This window comes from Doryrhamphus excisus, linkage group LG3, assembly GCF_037039965.1.
Source record: "Doryrhamphus excisus strain RoL-2023G ecotype Guam linkage group LG3, RoL_Dexc_Guam_v1.1, whole genome shotgun sequence".
NCBI lineage: Eukaryota > Metazoa > Chordata > Actinopteri > Syngnathiformes > Syngnathidae > Doryrhamphus > Doryrhamphus excisus.
In genome coordinates, this window is record NC_136359.1 from 6,924,936 (window position 1) to 6,946,946 (window position 22,011).

At 43.2% G+C, this 22,011-nt stretch overlaps 3 protein-coding genes across 3 annotated transcripts; all 3 read left to right on the forward strand.

The window, feature by feature from the left end:
* Positions 1 to 4,079: 4,079 nt before the first annotated feature.
* il1b (interleukin 1, beta) lies at positions 4,080 to 6,791 on the forward strand. The gene is made up of 4 exons (XM_058071912.2): positions 4,080 to 4,324; positions 5,291 to 5,455; positions 5,608 to 5,741; positions 5,841 to 6,791. Exons 1-4 carry the CDS (start codon positions 4,123 to 4,125, stop codon positions 6,060 to 6,062), a joined length of 723 nt encoding a protein of 240 aa, XP_057927895.2. The 5' UTR covers positions 4,080 to 4,122; the 3' UTR covers positions 6,063 to 6,791.
* Positions 6,792 to 7,207: 416 nt separating this feature from the next.
* ckap2l (cytoskeleton associated protein 2-like) lies at positions 7,208 to 14,863 on the forward strand. Its single transcript, XM_078789545.1, has 9 exons — positions 7,208 to 7,419; positions 7,968 to 8,031; positions 10,431 to 10,491; positions 10,577 to 11,622; positions 12,073 to 12,268; positions 12,924 to 13,082; positions 13,176 to 13,236; positions 13,399 to 13,597; positions 13,764 to 14,863. Exons 1-9 carry the CDS (start codon positions 7,377 to 7,379, stop codon positions 14,071 to 14,073), a joined length of 2,139 nt encoding a protein of 712 aa, XP_078645671.1. The 5' UTR covers positions 7,208 to 7,376; the 3' UTR covers positions 14,074 to 14,863.
* Positions 14,864 to 15,270: 407 nt separating this feature from the next.
* Positions 15,271 to 18,727, forward strand: LOC144898262 (uncharacterized). The gene is made up of 4 exons (XM_078789554.1): positions 15,271 to 15,280; positions 15,856 to 15,986; positions 16,718 to 16,818; positions 17,706 to 18,727. The coding sequence occupies exons 2-4, from the start codon at positions 15,866 to 15,868 to the stop codon at positions 17,985 to 17,987; spliced, it is 504 nt and encodes a 167-aa protein (XP_078645680.1). The 5' UTR covers positions 15,271 to 15,280; positions 15,856 to 15,865; the 3' UTR covers positions 17,988 to 18,727.
* The last annotated feature ends 3,284 nt before the right edge of the window (positions 18,728 to 22,011 follow it).

Sequence of the window (22,011 nt, forward strand, 5' to 3'; positions counted from 1 at the left end):
CAAGCAAAGCACAAGTATACGATGCTGGGCCACAGGTAAGCAAAAGGCAGCCCCATCCAAAATGTACATGGAATTTTTTCTAGTTATAATATGACTACAAAAAAATTTATTTTACTGTCTTTTCTTTTTTTGGAGGGGGCAAGAAGTCATACGATTACGTTATACAACTGGATGCTAGCACCCTGCAACGATACGACGTTGGACCAGAAGTAAGCAAAAGGCAGACCCATTTGAAATGTTCATGGAAATGTTTGTAGTTTATAGTACAAGAAAATGCCATAATTTTACTGTGCTATCTTTTGGAGAGGACAAAAAGCAGGAGGGCAAAAGGCAGACCCATTCCACTGACTTAATATTACTACAAAATAGCAATATTATGGGAATAAAGCTTTTTTTCTACAGTAGAACACGATGTTGTAATATTCAAAATATATACTGTTCCAACAAAATAGTCAAAATGGTACGGGAATAAAGTCACAATATGTATATTTTATCATTATTATATGACCAGACTAATATTACTAGAATAAATCCAATTAATTCAATAGGTACTATGACAGGAAAGTCACTTTTTTGTATTTGTATATATATATATATATACATATACACACGTATATATTTTCAAAAATATTTGTATTTCAAAGCTTTAAAAACAAAATTCAAGACTTCCATGGAAAAGTTTGTGAGCCCCAAACGCATGGAAGAACGCCTCTGACAACGTGTCAGTTAAACAGGAGATTTAGTCATCTTGTTTAGTTTTTTTACTTTTTTATGACAGTGCGCCTTTGCTTGGCATCACGGAAGGAATTCATGTGTGAGAGGAGGCAGCGCTACCGTAATAAAAGAAGATAATGAGAGAGACGTCAGTGGCGGGCTTGTTAGGGCGGGATGTCCATGGGGGCCACTCAAACACCAGAAGTGAAACTCCTTCCTTGACTGAAGGAGTGTTGCATCAATGGGAATCTTCTAGACCCGACCAGTCAAGACATGACCGACTTATGTAAGGCGTGACAGTGAACAACTAGATTAGCGCTCGTTTACATGGTGTGTGACCCCGTTATGAAAAATGTTTTGGGTTCTTGCTTTTGTAGCTTTTAAAGCTCTAGCATGAGCTAGACTGAATTCTGCAAAGGAGGTGAAGAGCGTGTGCAGGCAGGATGGAACGCCTGGAGAAAACTGTTGTGATGAGTGATAGAAGAGTTTCAGCTAAAATGAAATGAAAGGTATACAAAACTGTGGTGAGACCAGCCATGTTGTTTGGTCAAGAGACGGTGGCACTGAGGAAAAGACAGGAAGCAGAACTGGAGGTGAGAATGAACAGAGATGAGGATGTTGAGGTTCTCATTGGGAGTGACCAGGATGGATAGGATCAGGAACGAATACATCAGAGGGACACTACATGATGGAGGCCTTGGAGATAAAGTCCTTTAGGCCAGACTGAGATGGTTGGGACATGTCCAGAGGAGAGATAGTGAATATATTGGTAGAAGGATGCTGCCAGGTAGGAGGCGTAGAGGAAGACCAAAGAGGAGGTTTATGGATGTAGTGAAGGAGGACATGAGAGAGACAGATGCAGAAGACGGGGCTGGATGGAGATAAAAAAAACCTGCTATGTCAGTCTATATCTTTGAAAATAGCAAAGCGGCTAACATGCTAATTTTAGCATGCAACCAATGCTAACTAGCGTGCTGCTACAAACTAGCAAAATATCGCTTAGTCTTTATGTAAGTCTATATATCTGAAAATGGCTTAAATGCTAACATTTGAGCTAACGGTTAGCATGCTAACACTACAAATGAAAACACCGTCTATATAACTATGCTAATGTTAGCATGCTAAAAGCTAACCTAAAAACACTACGTACGTTTATATCTTTGAAAAACAAAAAAGATAACATGCCAATGTTAGCCTGTTAGCGATGCTAACAGATAAGCTATTAGCATGCTAAAACCGTGCATGGTAGTGCTTAGTCTATACGTTAATACCTATAAAAATGGCCTTAATGCTAACATGCTTACAATGCTAACGCCGTTAGCATGCTAGCTTGTTCAACCGGGTTAACAAAGAAGCCTGTTGGTTCGTATGAGCACTGCTGCCACCGAGCTAGAAGCTTGTGTCTAATATGCCCTGAAAAGTAATGGTAATGGTCATGGTTTCATTTCATTTGAACATGCATCAGATTACAATTGAGTGCATCCCATAATCAGTTCACAGTTCCACATGTCCAAAAGGAGTAGGAAGAAGCAAAGCTTATTAAATCCTACCCATCTGGTACTTTTACAATCAGTAACTGTTACATTTGTTCACTTCCTGCTTTCCTAATATAGTTTAAGTTTTTTTTTGTCACGTATGGAAGTACAAGGTGATATGACAATACAATGCCATAATGGGTACCATAGTAAGTGTCAATATAGTGATATATATAGCACATCATGACTGGTTCAAGACTCTTCTTCCTTGTATTTAGCAAACATTAACTGCTTGTATTGTTTCTTGAATTGGCTCATCGTTGTGCATTGTTTGAGGTCCTTACTCAATCCATTCCATAGTTTGATTCCACATACTGAAATGCTATGGCTTTTTAACGTAGTCCTAGCATATAAGTGTTTCAAATTTAGTTCTTCCCTGAGATCATATTTCTCCTCTCTTGTAGAGAAGTATTGGATGACATTTTTAGGTAATTGGTTATTTTTAGCCTTATGCATTATTTTAGCTGTTTGAAGATGAACTATATCAGCAAGTTGAAGTATTTGTGATTTTAGAAATAAGGAGTTAGTATGTTCTCTGTAGGCGGCATTATGAATTATCCTTACTGACCTTTTTTGCAGTACATTTAGCAAGTGAAGATTGTTTTTATAGTTATTAGCCCATATTTCCACACAATAAGTAAGATATGGTAGAACCAGAGAGCAATAAAGTGTGTGGAGTGATTTCTGATTTCTGAAAAAGTGTCAAAAAGGTGGATTAGCTTGAGCAGATACAGAAAAACAGATAAGGTTCTTGTTTCTTGCTTCGGAACGTTCAAGAATGCGACACGCTTGCAAAAGAAGGAAGTGATGAAATAGCAAAAACAAAACACACAATAAACACACCCTCTGAGGTAAGAGGACTTTTTATTGGCTTTAAAGCAAAACTCCATTCCTGCTATGAGGAAGTGGCAAATAGGATCAGATACTATTTACGCTAGGCGGGAACATCCAGGATTGTTCTTTGATATGTGCCTGTGTAGACAGTGCTGTGAAAAAGTGTCCCCCCCGTCCTGATTTCTTAGTTTTTTGCATGTTTGTCATACTTTAATTTTTCAGATCGTCAAACAAATGTAAATATTAGGCAATGGCAACACAACTCAACACGTTGTTAAATTAAACTTTGTATTATTAAAGGAGGAAAAAAATGCATGCTTGCCGCCTAAAGCCCGACCCCCCCCCCCCCCCCAAGTGGTTGGGCCACCCTTAGCAATCAAGTTTGTGATAACTTGCAATGAGTCTCTTCCAGCTGTGGAGGAATTTAGCAGAATTGTTGTCATTTGGCCACATTGGAGGCCATAGGATCCAGGTCTGGACTTAGGCCGGATCAAAGTCTACCTTTGGTTGGAGGTCACCAAGAGATGGCCGGACATTCTCCTTCATCAGAATTCATGCTTCCATTTATCACAGCAAGTCTTCCAGGTCCTGAAGCAGCAAAACAGCCCCAGACCATCACACTACCACCACCGTATTTTACCATGACGTTACTTTTACGTCAGATGGAATGGGATACACACCTTCCAAAACGTATTCTCCCAAAGGTCTTGGCGATCATCACAATGTTTTTTGAGGGCAAAATTAAGACGGGCTCTTGTGTTATTTTTGTTCAACAATGGCTTTGGTGGCAAATTCCATCAGGAAGATCGTCAGACCTGAGATGTGTTGTCCAGCTACAATTGACTTCCTGCTGCGTGTCATCATCAGCCACCTCAATTACCGTATTGCCTCACCTCCTGCGTGTGTGCGGTGAAGGCGGGCCGGGGGAATTCCCTGCAGCGTCGGGTATAAAAGCACGTGGGTTTCAACATGCAGGCAGAACAGGAGAAAAGTGAGCTGAGATCTTTCTCTGACAAAGAACAACCACCCTCGTAAAAATATGGACGCCGAGACAGCAAGATGCGGCAAGCTGCCTGCCGGACTGGACCTGGAGATTTCCAGTCACCCCTTGACCATGAGGCGTGTGGTCAACCTGGTGGTCGCCATGGAGAGGTTCAAGGGCAAGCGCTCCCAGACTGTGCTGAGCACCGAATTCACGGAGGAGAACCTCCTCAACATCATGATGGAGGACATTGTTGAAGGTATGTCTTGCTGGCAGATGATATCGATCGATCCATATATCGTATCGTATCAGAATCCATACTGCGTGTCAAAGTGTCCTAAGTGTCATATCTAATATCACATTAATGGTACGTTCATGTGTCTTATATTCGGGTCCATGCGGTAATTAAAGGTTGTATTGTTATAGTACTGGTATCATGTTGACCAGAATATAAGACACTATCCTCCACCCCCCCCCCCCCCCGATGAACATTAGACCATTTTGTATCAAAAAATATTTTTGTCTTTTTTTCCTTTCCACTAATTAATCTTATTTATATTTACAGTATATCACTCATGTTTTTACATACAGTAGATATAACCCAATACGCATTATGGTTGTTTTACAAAAGTATGACTTGAATATAAGACGGTCTCAAAAAATTGATCATCTAATATTGATCAAGTTTAGAGACGATGTTAACAAATCAAAAATGATTAATTAGTGTCTTTGGTTTTGTCTCTGATTTTTTTTAAACAAAAGAAAAACAAGTCGTCTTATATTCGGGTCATTACGGTAATTCAGAAAGTTAGTTAGTCTTTGTCTTACTTAGATATCGTTCAGTACGTCGACTATCACATTGTTGTTGTATTAATACGGTATGGTTGCCGTGTTGGTCCCAAATATAAGTCGTTATTTCAAGTCTGGAAAAGATGGAAAATGAAAGCAAACAATTTTGCCTGTCTTTCTTTAACAAAGTGGGATGGTACGGTTATCAATTTTATTGATACTTCACTTACTTTGATATTGCTGCATATATCGATTGTCAGATAATGTAAAATATTACGGTAATACCGTAGTATCACAAGTTATTTCAGGGATTTTCCAAGTAAACAAAGCTCATCAAGTGTTTTGTAATGAGGAGGAAGTGGTTGCAAGTGCCGATTGGTGCTGGTGTCTCCGTCCCAGCGGACACACCTGACGGTCTGCTTTGTCTTGTCCTCAGTGATAAACATGCCCGAGAGTCGGCCGGCTTCACAGGACCAGTTCAGCAGGACAGGAGAGTACCAGTGTAGTGTGAGCGACACCCAGAAGAAGAGTTTGGTGCTGCTCCGTGACAGCATGGAGCTGCACGCCGTCATGCTGCAGGGAGGAAGCAGCCACCGCAAAGGTGCGACCGCATGTCCACTGTCTCTAGTATCAATCATATTATAATAATTTCATTATACTTATTTTCTCACGCTAACAAATTAACTCAAAAACACGGTGCCACAATTGATATTTGGTGTACGTGTCCCAATGTGTTCTCTCTTGTCCTCGCAGTGCACCTGAACATGTCCACCTACGTGCACCCATCCCCCAACACGGAGGCCCGACCAGTGGCTCTGGGCATCAAGGGCACGGATCTCTACCTGTCCTGCCACCAGGATGGTGACAGGCCAACTCTGCACTTGGAGGTAAATCTACAGTTATTTCATTTATTATTATTATTTATTTTTTGGGGGGGAGTGTTCTGATGATTAAACAATATCTTTCTCTTCTGCGCCATCCCTCAGTCGCTGGAGGACAGAAGCAGTCTGACGAGGATCGACTCAGAGAGCGAGATGGTGCGTTTCCTCTTCTATAAACGGGACTTGGGGGTGAGCAACAGCACCCTCATGTCAGCACACTTCCCCAACTGGTTCATCAGCACAGCAGAAGAGGACAACTTGCCGGTGGAAATGTGCCAGCGGACTGCCAACCGCTACATAAACTTCAACATCCAAAGGCAGAGTTAAAGACACAAACACGATGCTTAAAGGTGCTTTTCACGCTTAGAATTTGCTTTAACTGCTTTTAGAAGCGTTTCCACCCCTCTTGGTCTGGTAAAAAAAAAAAATCTGAGTGTACCGAAACGCATCACTATCATCCATGTGAGATTCCTCTCTTCTCCAATTGGTCAGAAGGAAGAGTGTAAACAGGAAAATGTATCAGAGCAGGAGTGACTGAAATGACTTTGTTGTCGCTACTAATCAACAAAAAATGTTGCTTTTGGACAACTTGAATAGTGACGTTTATATAGGTGGGATGTTTTAGAGAAAATCCCGAGAAATGTATCCTTCTTCACACGGTGAAAATGTGCTGCTTGAGCAAGAGTGTGATGACATGCTAACCGCTAACATGCTAACAGTATGGCGTTTACGATCTGAAGTTTCGTCAACATTTTCATTCAGCTTTCTTTAGATGGTCTCGGACCAGTTGGTTTCGATTACCAAACAAGATAAACGTCAGCAAACAAAGCGAGATTTTAATGGAAATGGACCAAAAGAGGTGAAAGCACCTCTGGATCAGGTTGTGGACTGCTCATTTGTAGCGCGATGTGACAATACATGTTTTTCTACATATTTATATAATAATTTATATAAGTTATTTATTTATGTATTTAAAATCAATTTCTAAAGCTCTGCGTTCTGACAATTGTTTTAATATTGTGTCAGCCATGTGGAATAAAACTGTGATTTGTGTGATTTCCTTTCATTTTATTTATTTAATGATCACCCCCCCCCCCCCCAACAAATATGGTACGAAAAAAGGCTGCATTACAATAGCAGGTTGAGTTGCCCTCGGGGGAATCCTCGCCGCCAACACAAGTGTTGTTGAAAGCTGAAGTGAACTTGGTGAGATCTACCCTTGAGGGCTGAGGGAACGAGCGAGAGTTGGGTATTACCCACAATGCATCGCAGTGATGCGAGAAAAGACATCCATGGGGTAGCAGTAATGAACATCAAACATCGTTTGTTTGGGAGAAGCAGACGCGTAAAATGCATTCGAATAACGTCGGCAATGAAATCATACCAATTGCCTCGGGAAAGTCGGCGAGGGCAAGACAAACTGCTATTGAGACGCAGCCGCTGTCTGCCACGCGTAAGTAGGTTTCTTGCGCATGCGTAGACGTTGGCAAATTTGAAACTGTCCAACCAGAGAGTAAAGCTTCAAGACCTGGCACTTTCAAAACTACACTCCAGCCCAATTGTTTTCAAGCTAGCTTAGCCGAAAGAAGACATTTTAAGCACCAAGATTGGTTAAAGCGGGGTAACTACATTAACAGAAAAATGGAAGAAGAAGATCCCGCGGCGCCTGTGAAGAGCAGAAAAGGTCTGTTTTTTCCGATTAATTTCAATAATGTTGGCTAAGTTTGCGCCAGATGCTAGCTAGCCAGTTAGCATTACTCCCTGCGCTAACACTTGTTATGCTAGCTCAGCCCCAACAAATAGTCTAATTGTTTACGTAGCTTTTGCTGACAATATTAAACTTCTACCATGATGCTTTTGTGTGAATATATCTCCAACCTTCATTGACAAGTTGGCCAAGCTAGTGCAAATTGCAACCTCACAGTATTCCCAATGTTACCAACCTTCCATTTATTTGAACCATTGATGGGCAGTTTTCAGTTTGTTGCCTTACGCAATTATTCTTTCAGGTTATACACCAGCTTTTTCCGTTATAAATGTCAAAAAAAGGAAAATCCGAGCATGTAGGCCAGGAGGAGAAGAGTGCAGACTTACCCTGTACAGGACTTGAGATTGATGGAGTATTGTATTAAAATGAACTTAGCATAGCGCCCCACAGGCATCCAATGAAAAGAGCAGGATGTGGTTGTTAATGGCAGTGCCGGCATCATTTTTTTGTTTGTTTTGTTACAGAGCTGCGCAAGCAGATGATGGAACACTTGACCATGAGAGGGAAGTCCAACTTGGTCGCACCCAAGTAAGACATCAAACATCTGCAGATGACCAATTTTGTTCTTTCATTTAGTAAGAGCGCACCTCATGTTTTTTAAGCAAACGTTTATGATGATACAAGTTGATGAGGGCATAACAATTATAAAATTCAACGGGAAATAACTTTGGTACACTATATAGTAAGGGTCTAACGCTGGGGTGTTCAAACATTTTATTTTAAAACAGTTTATTTTGTGCATTAAAACTTATTTATTGAAGTTTTTTTCAACAACCATTAGAACATGAACAGAAAAACTAGTGAAACATTTTTGCAATTTTATTTCACAGTAATTGCAGTCAATATGTGCAACAAATAGGCTACATGCAGAATGTATCACTATAGCATTTATATCCATTCATACAATATATTAATTAACCCTTAGATGCATAACTGGGTCAAAAATGACCCGGTCGGGTTGTTTTCTTGAAATATCTTTGTAATGAAAAATTGTTATTTCATATTCCAGGTATTCCTAAAAAAATCCTCCTTACCTTTTATACATTTTAAGAAATGTTTGTTTTTGTGTTACTACCCCAACCTTCCATAAGTGCATGCATTTTCTATGGAATCCAATAGGAACCTTTGATTCTTATCAACTTTGGCCGTCAGGAATAAATTAACTGTAGACCACACAAACTATATCAGAAGTGTCACCCCTCAGGAAGATTATTTTACACATCAAGTGCTAATACATGTAATTATTATCTTCATATGATATTGTGTGTGTGTCCTTCATGATAGTGTTAGAATTATTTATCAACAAATTAGCCTACTTTGTAACTAGCTGACACTAGCTGGCTAACATTACTATATGCATTGTTGGGCACACTTTATAAATAGCTAACACTAGCACAGCTTTTGTAAAATATAATATGCACTATAGGTATTACACCTGTCAGAGATACAGTCAATCTGTAATACTATAGCATTGGGATACTGTACAACAGTGCAAAACAATGTGCGGAATGAACAAGCCAGGCGGAGGTTCACAAAATTATATATGGCAACATATTGATCTATTGAAAAAAATATGTTTCCTCATCCATGCCTTGGCTGCTAGATACACAGCTGAAATGGTCCTAAAGATGCTGGATGATGGAGAGGTAAACGGGGTTGGACTCTGAGTCTGAAATGTCTGATAACCCAGACTTTTGTCCAAGTGGCAGTGGCAGTCGTCCACCTGGAAATCCAACTGAACAGGATCAATCTGACTCAGAAGATTCTTCTTATGTGTCCTCTGAAGAAGAAAGTGTCCAAATCATGTTCGACAGAATGTGTTGGAAGGACTCTTACTGGAGCAAGTTACCTCCCACCCAGGGCAGAACAGAGAGCCCGAATATCCTCAGAAGTGGGTCAGGGCCTGCACAAGGGCTTAGCCCCACTGTCTCACCAAAAGATGCATGGGAACTCTTTATCGCTATCACTTTCAATACAAGAGGCGATGAAGTGCACAAACTTGGAAGTACAGAGAGTAGCAACAGCTAAAGGAAAATAATGGAAAAGGTCACCAAAGATGAATTCATGGCCTTCATTGGATTGGCCCTGCTTGCAGGAAGTTAGAAGAACTGGGATGTATCTGCCCATGAGCTGCTGGGGCGTCCTCTACATAATCCCATGTACAAGGCCTCTGTGGCAGATTTGAAGACATTCGCCATACCCTATGCTTCAATGAGAAGCTGATCTGAGCCTCCTTATTCGAAACAGACCACATGGCCTTCCGCTATGTATGGGACCTGTTCCTGGTCAGCTGCAAAAAGTGATTCATCCCCAGTGATTGTGTCACTGTGGACAGTGAAGAGTGACAGCATGTGCCATTCCGGGGTAGGTGCAAGTTTCATATTGCCAAGCAAGCCAGCCAAGTATGGCCTAAAGATCTTCTGGGTTTGTGATGCACGCATGCCCAATGCAATAGATGGTATAGTTTACACTGGGAGACAACCATGGGGAGCAGTTCAGAAGAATCTGGGGAAAACATTGTCCAGCAGTTGTGTAGTAGATTGAGAAACACAGGTCGCAACATCAAGTGAGACAAGTGGAAACACACAATGGACCCTCACATTTTCCATTGTTGTACGGAATAATTTTCTTTTTCAAAGATGTTAAAAAGTGAAAAATTAAGATGTTTCTAACATGAAATCATTCTTGTGTGGTCCTAAATATAATACTAAATATTATACAAGTGATTATTCCTAACCAAAATGCCAAAACTGGCTTAAAAACACATTGATTCTGATATGGGTCATTTTTGACCCACTTATGGAAGAGTGTAGGGTCCAGGCACTCATGCATCTAAGGGTTAACACTGTTTTTATGTAAAAAAACCAAAAAAAAACCTCAACTAATTTTCTGGATCTTTGATTGGTTGAATGCATTTTACTCCTCAGGCCAAACCTCTGTAATGGTCCAGCCGGGAAGCCTGAGACTTGGCGGCCATCTACACTCCAGGTGCTTGATATTGGTTTAAAAAAATCGTAGCAAGTGTGGAAGTATGGCTCCTTGGGGGAATTACAAGTTGTTCTTCTCTTTGCAGCTCCTCAAGGGCAAAGAAAATAAAACTCCCACCATCAAATGCAGACAGAGAGACAAAAACACTCAACCTTTGGCGCCTCTCGCCAACCAAAAACCTTCCAGAAAAACATTCTTTGCTCCAAACAAAGAGAGGCTACAAAGCAACATCCGGACTGGCCCGCAGAAAGCCGGAGGTTTGCTTAGTCTCCGGTCAACGCTCACTGAAAAGCCATCTTCCACAGCGACGTCCAGCCTGTCCTCCAAGTCCGACCTGAAAGCAGACAGTCTTCCCACCAAGCAGACCAGAGTCAGGATGCTGCTTGCAGGGAAAGCATCATCCACTGTCCACCTTCCACTTCTCAAGAACTCCGGCAGCACATTTAGGCCTGCATCAAATGCAGCCGGTTCCTTCCCAGTAAATACTTACCGGATGAGTCTGGGGCCCATGGTCAAAACAAGGACGGGTCTCATACCCGCAATGATCCAACCCAATGTCACCAGGCCAATCCCGATTCGGACGGCCAATCCCAGCACTGCTGCTCCGCAATGCCACGTCTCGTCTTCCCGCCCCTTCTCCCAAACCTCCTCCGCGGCTCAGGTGAAGAAAATCCCAGTCCGCCAGAGACCAACTGCCCCTTGTCGGATCACCAACACGACCCAGGAGGCCAACGTGTCTCGCTCCAAAGCCATCCCCGTCAAACAGTCACAACTGTCTTCTCTTAAGCCGAAATCAACATTCACCACCTCCTCATCACGTACAGCACCACACAAACCACCCGGTCAGCCGGAACAGCGACGGCCTGAGCCCCAGGCGAGGCAGACGAGCCAGCACTCCAAAGCTCACGGATGGATGCCGCCGAGGGGGTGCGTTGCCAAGGTAACCGGCAGAGTGCCTCTAGCTGCGGCAAAGGTGGCGAAACCCAAGACGGCAAACAAGGCGGCGGACGCCTCAATTAAGACCGGTCCAAAGAGACCAAACGTCAGCCAACTGAAGCCGCCTCCCACTATGAAGGCACCAAAGCCCCAAACTGTGGGAAAGAAGGTGACGGCTGAGCAAGAGGACAGAATGTAAGTACAGGAAGAACAATTCAAAGCTCACTTCTTAATAGTATATCCCAAACTTGGACATGCATTAGAGTAGTCCGTGTACAGCTTGTACTGCCGTACGGGTTTACTCTCCACTGAGAACGAGTCCACACACAGCCATTATTGTCCAAATAGACTGCAGTAAAAGCACTTGTGCAGCCCCAGACCACGACGCTCCCACCGCCCCGTAGTTGTCTTGCTACTCCCTCGTGTTGTGAGTTGTGTTGACAACGGCTGTGTGTCGACCCACTTTTCAGCAAATCTATACGGCTCAAGCCAAAACCTTTAGTGAAAAGAAGTGGCCGATATCAATGTCAGAACACACAATTATTATTTGGCAGGTATTTTGAACGTATGTCCAGTTTTTTTCTGCATGTTTTCCACCTCCCACGTTTGACTGAATGCGTTTCCAATGTGACCTGTGGCATCTAGGAGGAAACTGCAGGCGTGGCGGGAAGCCAAGGGTATTTCCTACAAGCGACCTCCCTTGCCGGTAAAGCCGCCGGCAAGGCGGGCTGCGGCCTTGCCCCGACCTTTCTGGGCCACGTTGAAGCTGGAGGACGACGCTTGCCACGTTATCTCCGCCGTGGAAAGATCCCTGTCCAACTGCATTAAGCTGCTTGCCGAGGTACACATGCAGATGTGGTGTTGTTTCTAAGAAGCTCTCCCTCCCACTGATTCCTCCCACTTGCCCCAGTTGGCATGGGGACGTTCATTCATTCATTTTCTACCGCTTATCCTCACAAGGGTCGCGGGGGGTGCTGGAGCCTATCCCATCTGTCTTCGGACGAGAGGCGGGGTACACCCTGGACTGGTGGCCAGCCAATCACAGGGCACATATAGACAAACAACCATCCACACGCACATTCATACCTATGGACAATTTGGAGTTGCCAATTAACCTAGCATGTTTTTGGAATGTGGGCTCCTTGCTGTGAGGTCTGCGAGCTAACCACTCGTCCGCCGTACAGCCCGCATTAGGACGTCATACCGATAAATCCAAAACATAAAAAATTGGGCATGTATGATTGTAACGCACAGTTCCACAACATCTTCTCCTGTCTGGGGGGAAACATTGTTAGGTTCACCACCACACCAGAAATCACACGAAACACCTTAAAGTCCCTCGGCCACGTTGGTGCTACTGTGGCGCTGTCAACGTAAACCATTTGCACCTTCCGGCTTGGTCCAAAAGTTGCTTCTTCTTTTTGGGAGATTATGTGAAATAATTGTGGAGATTGTGGGCCACAATGTGACCTTTGCCCCTTGCTCTGCGCCCGCAGGGCTGCCAAGGCCAGCAGGTGAGGGAGGTCCTCTCCCGCCTGCCGCCCGTGTCCCAGAAGTTTGCCAAGTTCTGGATCTGTAAGGCCCGCCTGATGGAGCAGGAGGGCAACCTGGACGTCCTGCCCATGTTTGAGGAAGCCGTAAGCGTAGTGCTGGAGGTAAGGGGTCCCCTTCTGATGAAAACGGCATTGGTCAATGTCGACAAGCACATTTTGGGTTTTTCTGTACTTGTCTTTGTTTCCCCCCTCCAGCCTGTGGACGAGCTGAGGACAGTGATATTTGACATCCTGAAGAAGAAGGAAGAGAGCCGAGGTAGGGGACATGCTTGGACCACTTTAATGTTACACAGGCTACAGTTCATGTTCCCTAACTCTGCACCTACTTGGCTTGGCACTCGCTAGCCGTGTTTGTTCCATTGGCAAAAGTAGGTTGTTGGAGGAACAATGTTTGATTGCTGGCTCCTATTGTTCTCAGAACTGTGGAAGAATAGTGTTGGTTCCACAGCCTGTCAGGGCGACGGCAGAGAAGGTTGCCAAACTCCAAATCAAGTGGAAAGCGATGCAGAGAGTAACGACGACACGGCGGTGACTCCCCCGAAACCCGTCAGAGCCCTCATCCATGGTGAAAAAGGATGCTCGTCTACCATCAAGTACAAGATCACAGCCACTCCGGGGTGAGTCCCGTCTACTCCAAGGGGGCTTCTCAGTGTTGGCATAACGTACAATAAGGAAAATCAGGCCTCTAAATATTCATATGTATAAAATCCAGCATCAAGGCTCAACTTTCGATACTTTTGTGTGAAAAATAAGAGTACAAGATCAAATTCCATCCTCCTGCAGCCCCCCTTCAAGCCAGCAGAGGGAGCCCAAGCGAGTGAACGGCCAGAAGGTGCTCTTCTTCACGCCTGTGAGGCGCTCGGTGCGCATCGAGACGATGTCACTGTCATACCCGCCGTCCCTCCAGGAGCACGACCCCTGCGTGGCCTCCTACAGCGACCTGCTGGCCACCCAAGAGGAGACGGAGGGCGCGGCGCAACAGACAGCCGGCGAAAGGAGCTCCACCGACGGCACGCCGATGTACGTCTTCAGGGAGAACGAGGCGCTCCAAGACAAAATATTTGTCCAGCTTTTGAGGGAGGAGGAGGCCTGACCACAACATTAGGTACACCCGCCCATGACATCAATGTAAGCGATGTGTGTTGAAGGCAGCCATCCTCCAACCTGTTGGCAGTGGAGCGGCTGGGAGGATTTGTAAACAGCAAAACTGCTTTTATTCCAAATATGACAAATGCCTCGGCAGTCGAAATCCTCGAATGATGCCACCGTTGCTTTTTCTTTGGCTTATTCCGACCACCGTAGTTGGGCAGCAGTGATGTCAAAGAGGTGGAACCAGAAACTTATACACACTGCTCAAGCCACAGCGATAAAAAAATTCCCTTCCCTTTGTCATTTCACTTGTGGTCTTATGTACAGTTCTTACCTTCTCACGTTGCTTAAAATAGTTAATAAAAGCTTTTATATTGGTGTTAGAATAAAATGTAGATACAAGTATTATTTTGTTAGTTATCACCCTTATATCCATTTGCTTAGACAATAGAAAGTGTTTGAATGTGCTGAAGAAGGAATCTTCCTGTGACCCTGATCAGAGACCCCCAGCGACCCCCAGGTTCTGGAGGTGCCTGGATGCGCCAACAGCAACTCTGCAGATGCTCATGTTAATCCTGCAAGAATGTGTCAAGATAAAGAACTCATAAAACATTACAAGTAACACACATAGACAAACAAATACAGCTCGTGCAACTGCCTTCTCCACCCCCCCTTAGAGTTGCACGACCATGTAGTAGGGACCCCCGAAAGAGAATAAAAGGAGAGTGTGAACTGCATATTCAGAGTGGAGCGGCATGTCACTGGGTATGTTGTTTCACTCTCCTCGCTGCGAGAAACTTTGAATATTGTTGTCTGTCTCTTCTGTATTTAAGTGTTTTACAAGTGTCACAGGAGTTTGAACCTGACAATTGGCCACTAGAGGGTTTTTGTTTCAGCTGTGGAGAAGGGGCAAAAAAAATGTACCCACCATCTTAGCGAGTAGGGGGCGAGCTGGAGCTGCACCCCCTACGCAGGCCACCCTGATGCGGCCTCAGGTTGTCATTAGGAAAACAAAGTTGCAGCGGAAGACGGGTTGGGATTGGCGGAATACCCTGATGATCCAATGACCGGGATGATTGAGAATATCCTCAGGCACTTTGTGCTTGCATCACAAGCTTCCTGTGCTTCCTCTGTGGGACGTCATCCTGCACTGTATAAAAGGCTGTGGTCCCCCGCTCATCTCCACTTGTCCAGCTTCAGCCTCAGCCAGGGTAAGTACGCCTCCATCCAACATGAGATGTTGGATACGTTTGCTTATTTCAATACCGGATGCTTTTCCAAAGGTCATGTTATGGAAATCAGCAGATGATTTTGTTTTGTTTGTTTCTTGGTGATTATTTACAACGTGATTCTTATTTCCACTTTTTGTATACTCCATTATTGCCATCAAATTTAGAGTGCATTGAACAGCTGGGATAGGCTCCGGCATGCCTGTGACCCCCGTGAGGATAAGTGGTACAGAAAATGGACGGATATTCTCATTTTTAAAAAATGAAATATTGCAACTATCCTAAAACTATTGTTCTTTATAATATGACTTTATGCTTATCCAGTTTTTTATTCCAAAAATTCATTTGAGGCTCTCACTTTTGGGTGACGGACATTTATGTTGGTGGTAATATGTAGAAATATTCCGATTTCTTTTTTTCTCCAAACCATATGACTTTATTTTGTTTCCAGTAATTCTTTTAAGACGACCATTATTGCATTGAGATCAATGCCAAACAAACCGCTCGTGTATAGATTCCAGTGTTGGAAGTGTGTCGTGTTCCCACTTCATGCGCAGATTTGACGTCATGCAGCACCAAGACCCGCCCATCTTCATGAAGACACGAGACGGCAAATTCCTGACGTTCAAGAAGTCCCGACGTGAATGCAAACCATGCCTCGCCGACATCCCGCACGGAGCCAGGGATGGTACGTCTCACGGGCATCACGGCCATCTGCACGCCACTCGGTCACGCGGTACATGGACGCCCCTTTCTGACACCGGAAGTTTGATGCCATTTATTGTTTCATCAAATCACATTCAAAAGTCACCATTTCAATTTTTTCTTTCAGAATTTTGACTTTGTCATAACTATGTCTTACTCTCTCTCATGAGTCTCTCATGAGTCATTTTAACTTTTTATGTCATAGTTTTGACGAGTTAACTCATAATTTGGACCTTTTCATCACATAATTTCAGTGTATCTCATAATTTTGACTTTTTTGATCTATGACCTTTTATCATGATTTTAACTTTAATCTTTTCAGCTTTATCTCATAATTATGACTTTTTAATCTCATCATTTTGACTTTATCTCAGAATTATGACTTTCTTATCTCATAATTTTAAATGTTTGTCTGTCTACAACTAGTTAACTTATTATTTTGACTTCTCATAATTTCAACTTTTTATTTTTGAATTTTGACTTATCTCATAATTATGACTTTCTTCTCATAATTTTAAAGGTTTTTGTCATAATTATGACTGTCTTATAATTATGATTAACAATTAATTAACTCCTAATTTTGACTTTTTATCTCCTAATTATGACTACACTGATAACTTGTTTTTTAATCTCATGACTACATGATATTATATATGATATATTGAAGTGATACTCATGACTTCCTGGTTCTGTGGTTATCGTCACACTCTGCAGGTGCCAAGCTCCAGCTACACGAAGAAGGCGATTGCCTGTTTTTCTTTGTTTGCAAGGGTCGTTCCCACTTGTGGCTGACGATCGAGACCGGCTCACTCAAAGTAAGAAAAAGATATTCCATTTCTCTTCCCCAAAATTCACCCTTTCCCTTAAAACAAATGACCTGCGGCTACCCCCACATTTCTCCACCCAACCAGACCATTCCAACATCAAAGCGTTCAACTAATGAAGGATATTCATGCCATTTTCAACAATTCCCACTTTTTTTGATGCTGATATAAAGACTTAGCACTAGCATGCTAGGTGTTAGCACACTACCATTAGCATAGTAGCATTTTCATCCATTGTCATAGCTAGACACGCAAACACTATTATGCTCAGATGCTAGAATGTTAACATTAGCATAGTAGCATATTTTTTTGCCTTTTTCAGGTAGGCACTTAAATAAAGACTTAGCAGTGTCATGCTAGTTGTTAGCATACTAAATGTAACATATTTGGATTGTTAGCATGCTAACTTAGCATAGCAACATTTCTAGCCGTTTTATAGTCATGTATTTAAACACTTTAAGCACTGTTATGTTGGTTGTTAGCATGCTAATATTAGCATCGCTGCCATGTTAACATTAACATAGCAGCATTTCTAGCCGTTGTCATATGTAGATACATACATAAACACCTAGCACTATTGGTGCTAGGCGGAGGTCTGCGCTCTCAGAGTGCTATTCTTGTCATGCTTGCAATTTCTTAATTTTGGCCCGATGTGCATAAGATTTCTTAAACGTGTACATTGTTTGACTACTTATAGCCTGTATTCAATCACAAAACAGCATTCATTCACTTAATAATACATTTAGAACAATTTGGGGGGGAGCCACAAAATTTGATGTCATGAGGGACTGCACTGGGTCTTGCGCTGAAAATGTTTGAGGAAATGGCTCTGTATGAAATGGGAACAGTCTAAAGTAGTCTCTGTGGTTTGTTGCCAGCTGAAGCAATGGAAAGGCGACAACATTCCCAAGGATGTGACCAGGTCCTGTGCCTTTAAGAGAGTCAACGTCGGGGCGGGCAACTTCTTCAGCCTGCAGACCGCAGCGGACCCTGCACTGTTTGTCTCCGTCAAAAGATCTAACTTCTTGTGCCTGGATAGAGCCTCCTGTGGCGTGAACTTCACCGCTTCACAGACCAGCGGTGTTCGGTCAAGAAGTGCCAATCATTCACAGGGGGGTGCATCTTTATCCACTGATCTTATCACTTATCCACTTCATTGACACAAAGAAGTGTCAGACTTTTTAACATGTCATCGTGACTCTCATCTGCAAGTTAGCATTTGCATTCGGTTTGCCCTCCAAGTCGCTGCTGTGTGCCAGTCCGTGCTTGACAATGCCTTCTGCAGATTAATGTGTCATCTTTTTAAGTGCAACGTACATTTAGAGGGGTTTGCCTTGTAAATAAGTGCCTTTTGTTTTTTTGGTTGTACGATTTGTGGGGTTCAACCAAATTGCTTTGGTTTTTGTTGTTGTGATGCAGATAGTTCATAGTTCCTCTTTGCTACCTTTTCTCTCCTCCCTGTATTCTAGAGTCACATTGCATACCGAGTAAGATAACTGGATATGTCGGCGGGTCTGCACTCTGTACTCCCCAGGGGGGGCCGGCCCCCCACATTACGCACATACGCAGACCATTGGTAATGGACCTAAGATTGATCCCTGAGGAATGCCTGTAGTGACTTTAATTTTCAGAGCGATTGCCTAAATATGATGTGATCATCTCACAGCAGCATCTGAGGAATTGAAATTCACCATGTCCAAAGCTTTTTGGGGAGCCAGGAATGCCAATCCTACTCCTAAACCGGGATCCAGAGCCCGTTTTACTTTCTGGTTCTGTAAAGCCCAATTGCATGGCAGCTGGAAGCAAGCCAATGGGCTGATTATTTTTATTTCAAGATGTTGAACACTGGCCGATAAGAACGTTTGTCTTGCAAAGTAAATAAAAGAAAAGTGCCCGTGGAGTTTTTTCTTTATTATTTGACCAACATCTACGAACGCATCTGCCTCAATGACAGGAATTTCTGGAAAGTTTAGGTGAGGCCACGCTCGCAGCTCTTCCTGCTGTGGAATGTTATGGCGGGGTCACAGGCAGACTATCAACCATCTTTTCCTGGCTCATTGTTCTCCAGAGAATTTGGATTTTTTTTCCTCTGACTCTTATCACATAACATAACATTGATCAGCATTCCCAACAGGCTTGTCCTGAAATGTCACAGTTGCACTCACTCACACACGTCTTTCCCTGGTCTCTGCAATGCAAAGAGAGGAAAACCGTTGGCACGTGGGCGCCAGCGATGCACGTCATGGGACACACCCCTTTCAACTATGAAGCCCTCAAACCTGCAACGAGGGTTTATGGTTTGTTCCCAAAATAATAATAGCCAGTGTATATATATATATTTGTTACAAATATGTGTTTTTAAGGTTGTAAAACCCCATCCCCATTTCTCAGACAGGCGTCAACATTTGCTCACATCTCACGACCAGCCGTCCATGGAGTAATTCACCGTTGATAGATATTGATAGTAATACATGGAGCATGTAGCACATGATAGCACAACACAGTCCAGCTAACGTGAGCTAATACCTTCCAAATCATTCAGGTGTCTATTCGCAGTTGTTCATATGCTTGTCGGTCGAGGTTGGTGTCCCGTGACTTTGTTTTGGCGTCGCCCCGTTACCTCTCGGTAGCCATGCTACCATCAGAAAAATCCCTCTTTTGATTCAGCTGCTACAACGACAGTGTTGTTGTAGCTTGGCTTGTCAGTAGAACATTGTTGCCGTTTTTTTGGAGGGTTTTTGTGTTTCCTTCAATACACTGTTAGCTCCTACATGCTAGCTGTTTCTCTCAAGTCAAAGCTACGTCTTCACTTTTTGTCAGGACATAACAAACTTCCAGGTCAGACGTCGTCCTTCCATCAAAATCCCACCCCTTCTTTGGACAACTAGCGCAAACCCAAGAAGTACTTGAAGATCACCATGCTGGAAGCAAGCAACAGCATGTGAAGGTGTGTACCGTGTGTACTTTGCCGCCAGCCTTATCTTACAGTTTTTCTCGATTGTTTACACACAATTTGTGATGCCTGAGACCCAATGAACCAATGCACCAACTCCATGAACCAAGTCTGCTAAACTATAAGCACAATTCCTGCTTTACACTCAGACTGCAGATCTACCCCCGCTGCTTGGCCAGAGAAAACCTTGCATGTGATGTAGATGAGGTGCTGTGGCCTGACCCAAACAGAAGACGTGATGCAGCATAGTCTTTTGCTTTGTTATTGATTGACTTTTTGTTTATTATTATTATCATTTCTTGAACTGAAGTTGTATACATTTAGATGCAGACCACTATATGTGGAACTTTGTGTTGGCTATGATGAACACTTTGTACATTGTTTTTCTGTGAAAAATAAAAAATATATATTTCTATGTAATTTTGTGTTCTGAGTCAAAAAAATACAAAAACACAATTCTAAAACATTTTGCAAGACGTGTCACACTGAACATAAAAAGGCCCGAGTCATGATGAATATGATGTAATCCCAGTGTTTTACACTGAGCACATCAGTGTTCAACTGCTTCATATAAATGTTTGTTCATATAGTGGCTTGAGTGCGTCATTTGGAGACAAAACACCATTTTGAGAAGAATGAAGACTGTTTTGGATGTAAAGTTTCATTTTGCAGGAGAATTGAGGGGTTTTCAGAAATGTGAGTGGTTTTTGGATTTGTGTGTAGAGTTCGGAGAATATGGCATCCTTTCAGAAAATGTGTTTAAACAATCAAGAAAAACTGTAACGCAGATGAGATGAGTTCATTCCAATCATTTACTAGAGATCATCAACACGTCTTTCCAAATGTGCTGGAGACGGCAGCCATGTTATGACCAGCGTTCGCCCCACTATTTGAGATACGCTGACGGTATAAGACGGTATTACGTTAGGCTTGGAGATCCCGTGTCCAACAAATGTGACACGTGCTACGAGGTTCCACAAGGGAGCTGCCTGGGCCCACTACTGTTCTCCTTCAGAGATATTATCAGGCAACATAATGTTGGCTTCCGTAGCTACGTGGACAACACACACATTTCCACGTCTGCGGAGCAAAATCAAACGGCAGCCATCCTTTCCGTGAGAAACTGCCTTCAGCAATAAATCAGTGGATGGGCAGGAACAGAAATCCTAGTTGTCAGCCTGATGGGAGGTCTTGGAGTCATCGTAGACTCAGACTAACAAAAACACCGTTCCTCCACCTTAGAACTTTAGCCCAGGTATTACCAGTTATAAACAGAAATACTGATACGTGCTTTTCCAGGCCACCCTGAAAGCACCACAGAGAAAAGCACCATTGCAAACTCATCAATTAAGTACCGGATGGAACGCTAAGGTCAGTGAACGCAGCACGAAGCGCTTTGAGCTACAATTGTACTCCAAAAAAAAATAAAGTTGTCATTGTGGTGTGGAACAGAATGTGCTGCCTTCCTGGTGCGTTAGCGTCTATCAAAGTAAACATCTTGAGCTTTGCTCCTTTTTTTATTACACACACTACTATTCCCGTTGGCCACACCCCCCACCTGCACAATAGATGTCTGATGGGAATGGCGATAAGCAACCACACTATCTTGCAGATGTTCATATCCCATGACGTGTAGGAGTGGCGCTTCCGGCACGTCGCCGTGTCACTGGAGCCCACATACATCACCCCCCTTTTTTTACTTGTTGGTCCCACTTGAATGCTTTTCGCTCTGCATTTTGAAAAGAAATCCTTCAATCGATAGGAATCGACGTAAAAATCAATAGAAATCCGAAACAAATTATTCAATTGACGTTATTGCCACTGTGCTAGTGATAGCGACGCTAATGGGAGCTAGCCCTCGTTCCTAGTTCTCTGCTGCCCTCGTGTGGTCACGCAGTGATAGTACGTCGCTGGAGGTCAACCGGGGTAGCTTTTATTCCACTTATGCTCCTTTTGAGTGGTGTTACGTTATGACAATTTGGAAACATACCTTTACGCTTCTCAGCAACGGTGTCCACACGGACTAAAAGTGTTTTCATTAGTGGGCGTCTGTAGAGGTAGGAAGATGAAATAAAAAGATTAAAATAAGAATAAGTGTAGCCCCAATGGGGTACAAGACAGTGCCTTGTGGTGCCAGCCCCAAGCCTGGATAAATACAGAATGTTGTGTCAGGGAGGGCATCCCACATAAACATTTTGCCAAACCACCAACACGACTTCCATACCGGATGG

Excerpts from the sequence above, each read along its gene's own strand:
- il1b (XM_058071912.2), top strand. The coding sequence starts at position 4,123 with ATGGACGCCGAGACAGCAAGATGCGGCAAGCTGCCTGCCGGACTGGAC. Across the intron at positions 4,325-5,290 it reads GATGGAGGACATTGTTGAAG|TGATAAACATGCCCGAGAGT; the intron begins GTATGTCTTGCT and ends TCTTGTCCTCAG. Across the intron at positions 5,456-5,607 it reads AGGAAGCAGCCACCGCAAAG|TGCACCTGAACATGTCCACC; the intron begins GTGCGACCGCAT and ends TTGTCCTCGCAG.
- ckap2l (XM_078789545.1), top strand. The coding sequence starts at position 7,377 with ATGGAAGAAGAAGATCCCGCGGCGCCTGTGAAGAGCAGAAAAG. Across the intron at positions 7,420-7,967 it reads GCCTGTGAAGAGCAGAAAAG|AGCTGCGCAAGCAGATGATG; the intron begins GTCTGTTTTTTC and ends GTTTTGTTACAG. Across the intron at positions 13,237-13,398 it reads GAAGAAGGAAGAGAGCCGAG|AACTGTGGAAGAATAGTGTT; the intron begins GTAGGGGACATG and ends TATTGTTCTCAG.
- LOC144898262 (XM_078789554.1), top strand. The coding sequence starts at position 15,866 with ATGCAGCACCAAGACCCGCCCATCTTCATGAAGACACGAGACGGCAAA. Across the intron at positions 15,987-16,717 it reads CCCGCACGGAGCCAGGGATG|GTGCCAAGCTCCAGCTACAC; the intron begins GTACGTCTCACG and ends CACACTCTGCAG. Across the intron at positions 16,819-17,705 it reads TCGAGACCGGCTCACTCAAA|CTGAAGCAATGGAAAGGCGA; the intron begins GTAAGAAAAAGA and ends GTTTGTTGCCAG.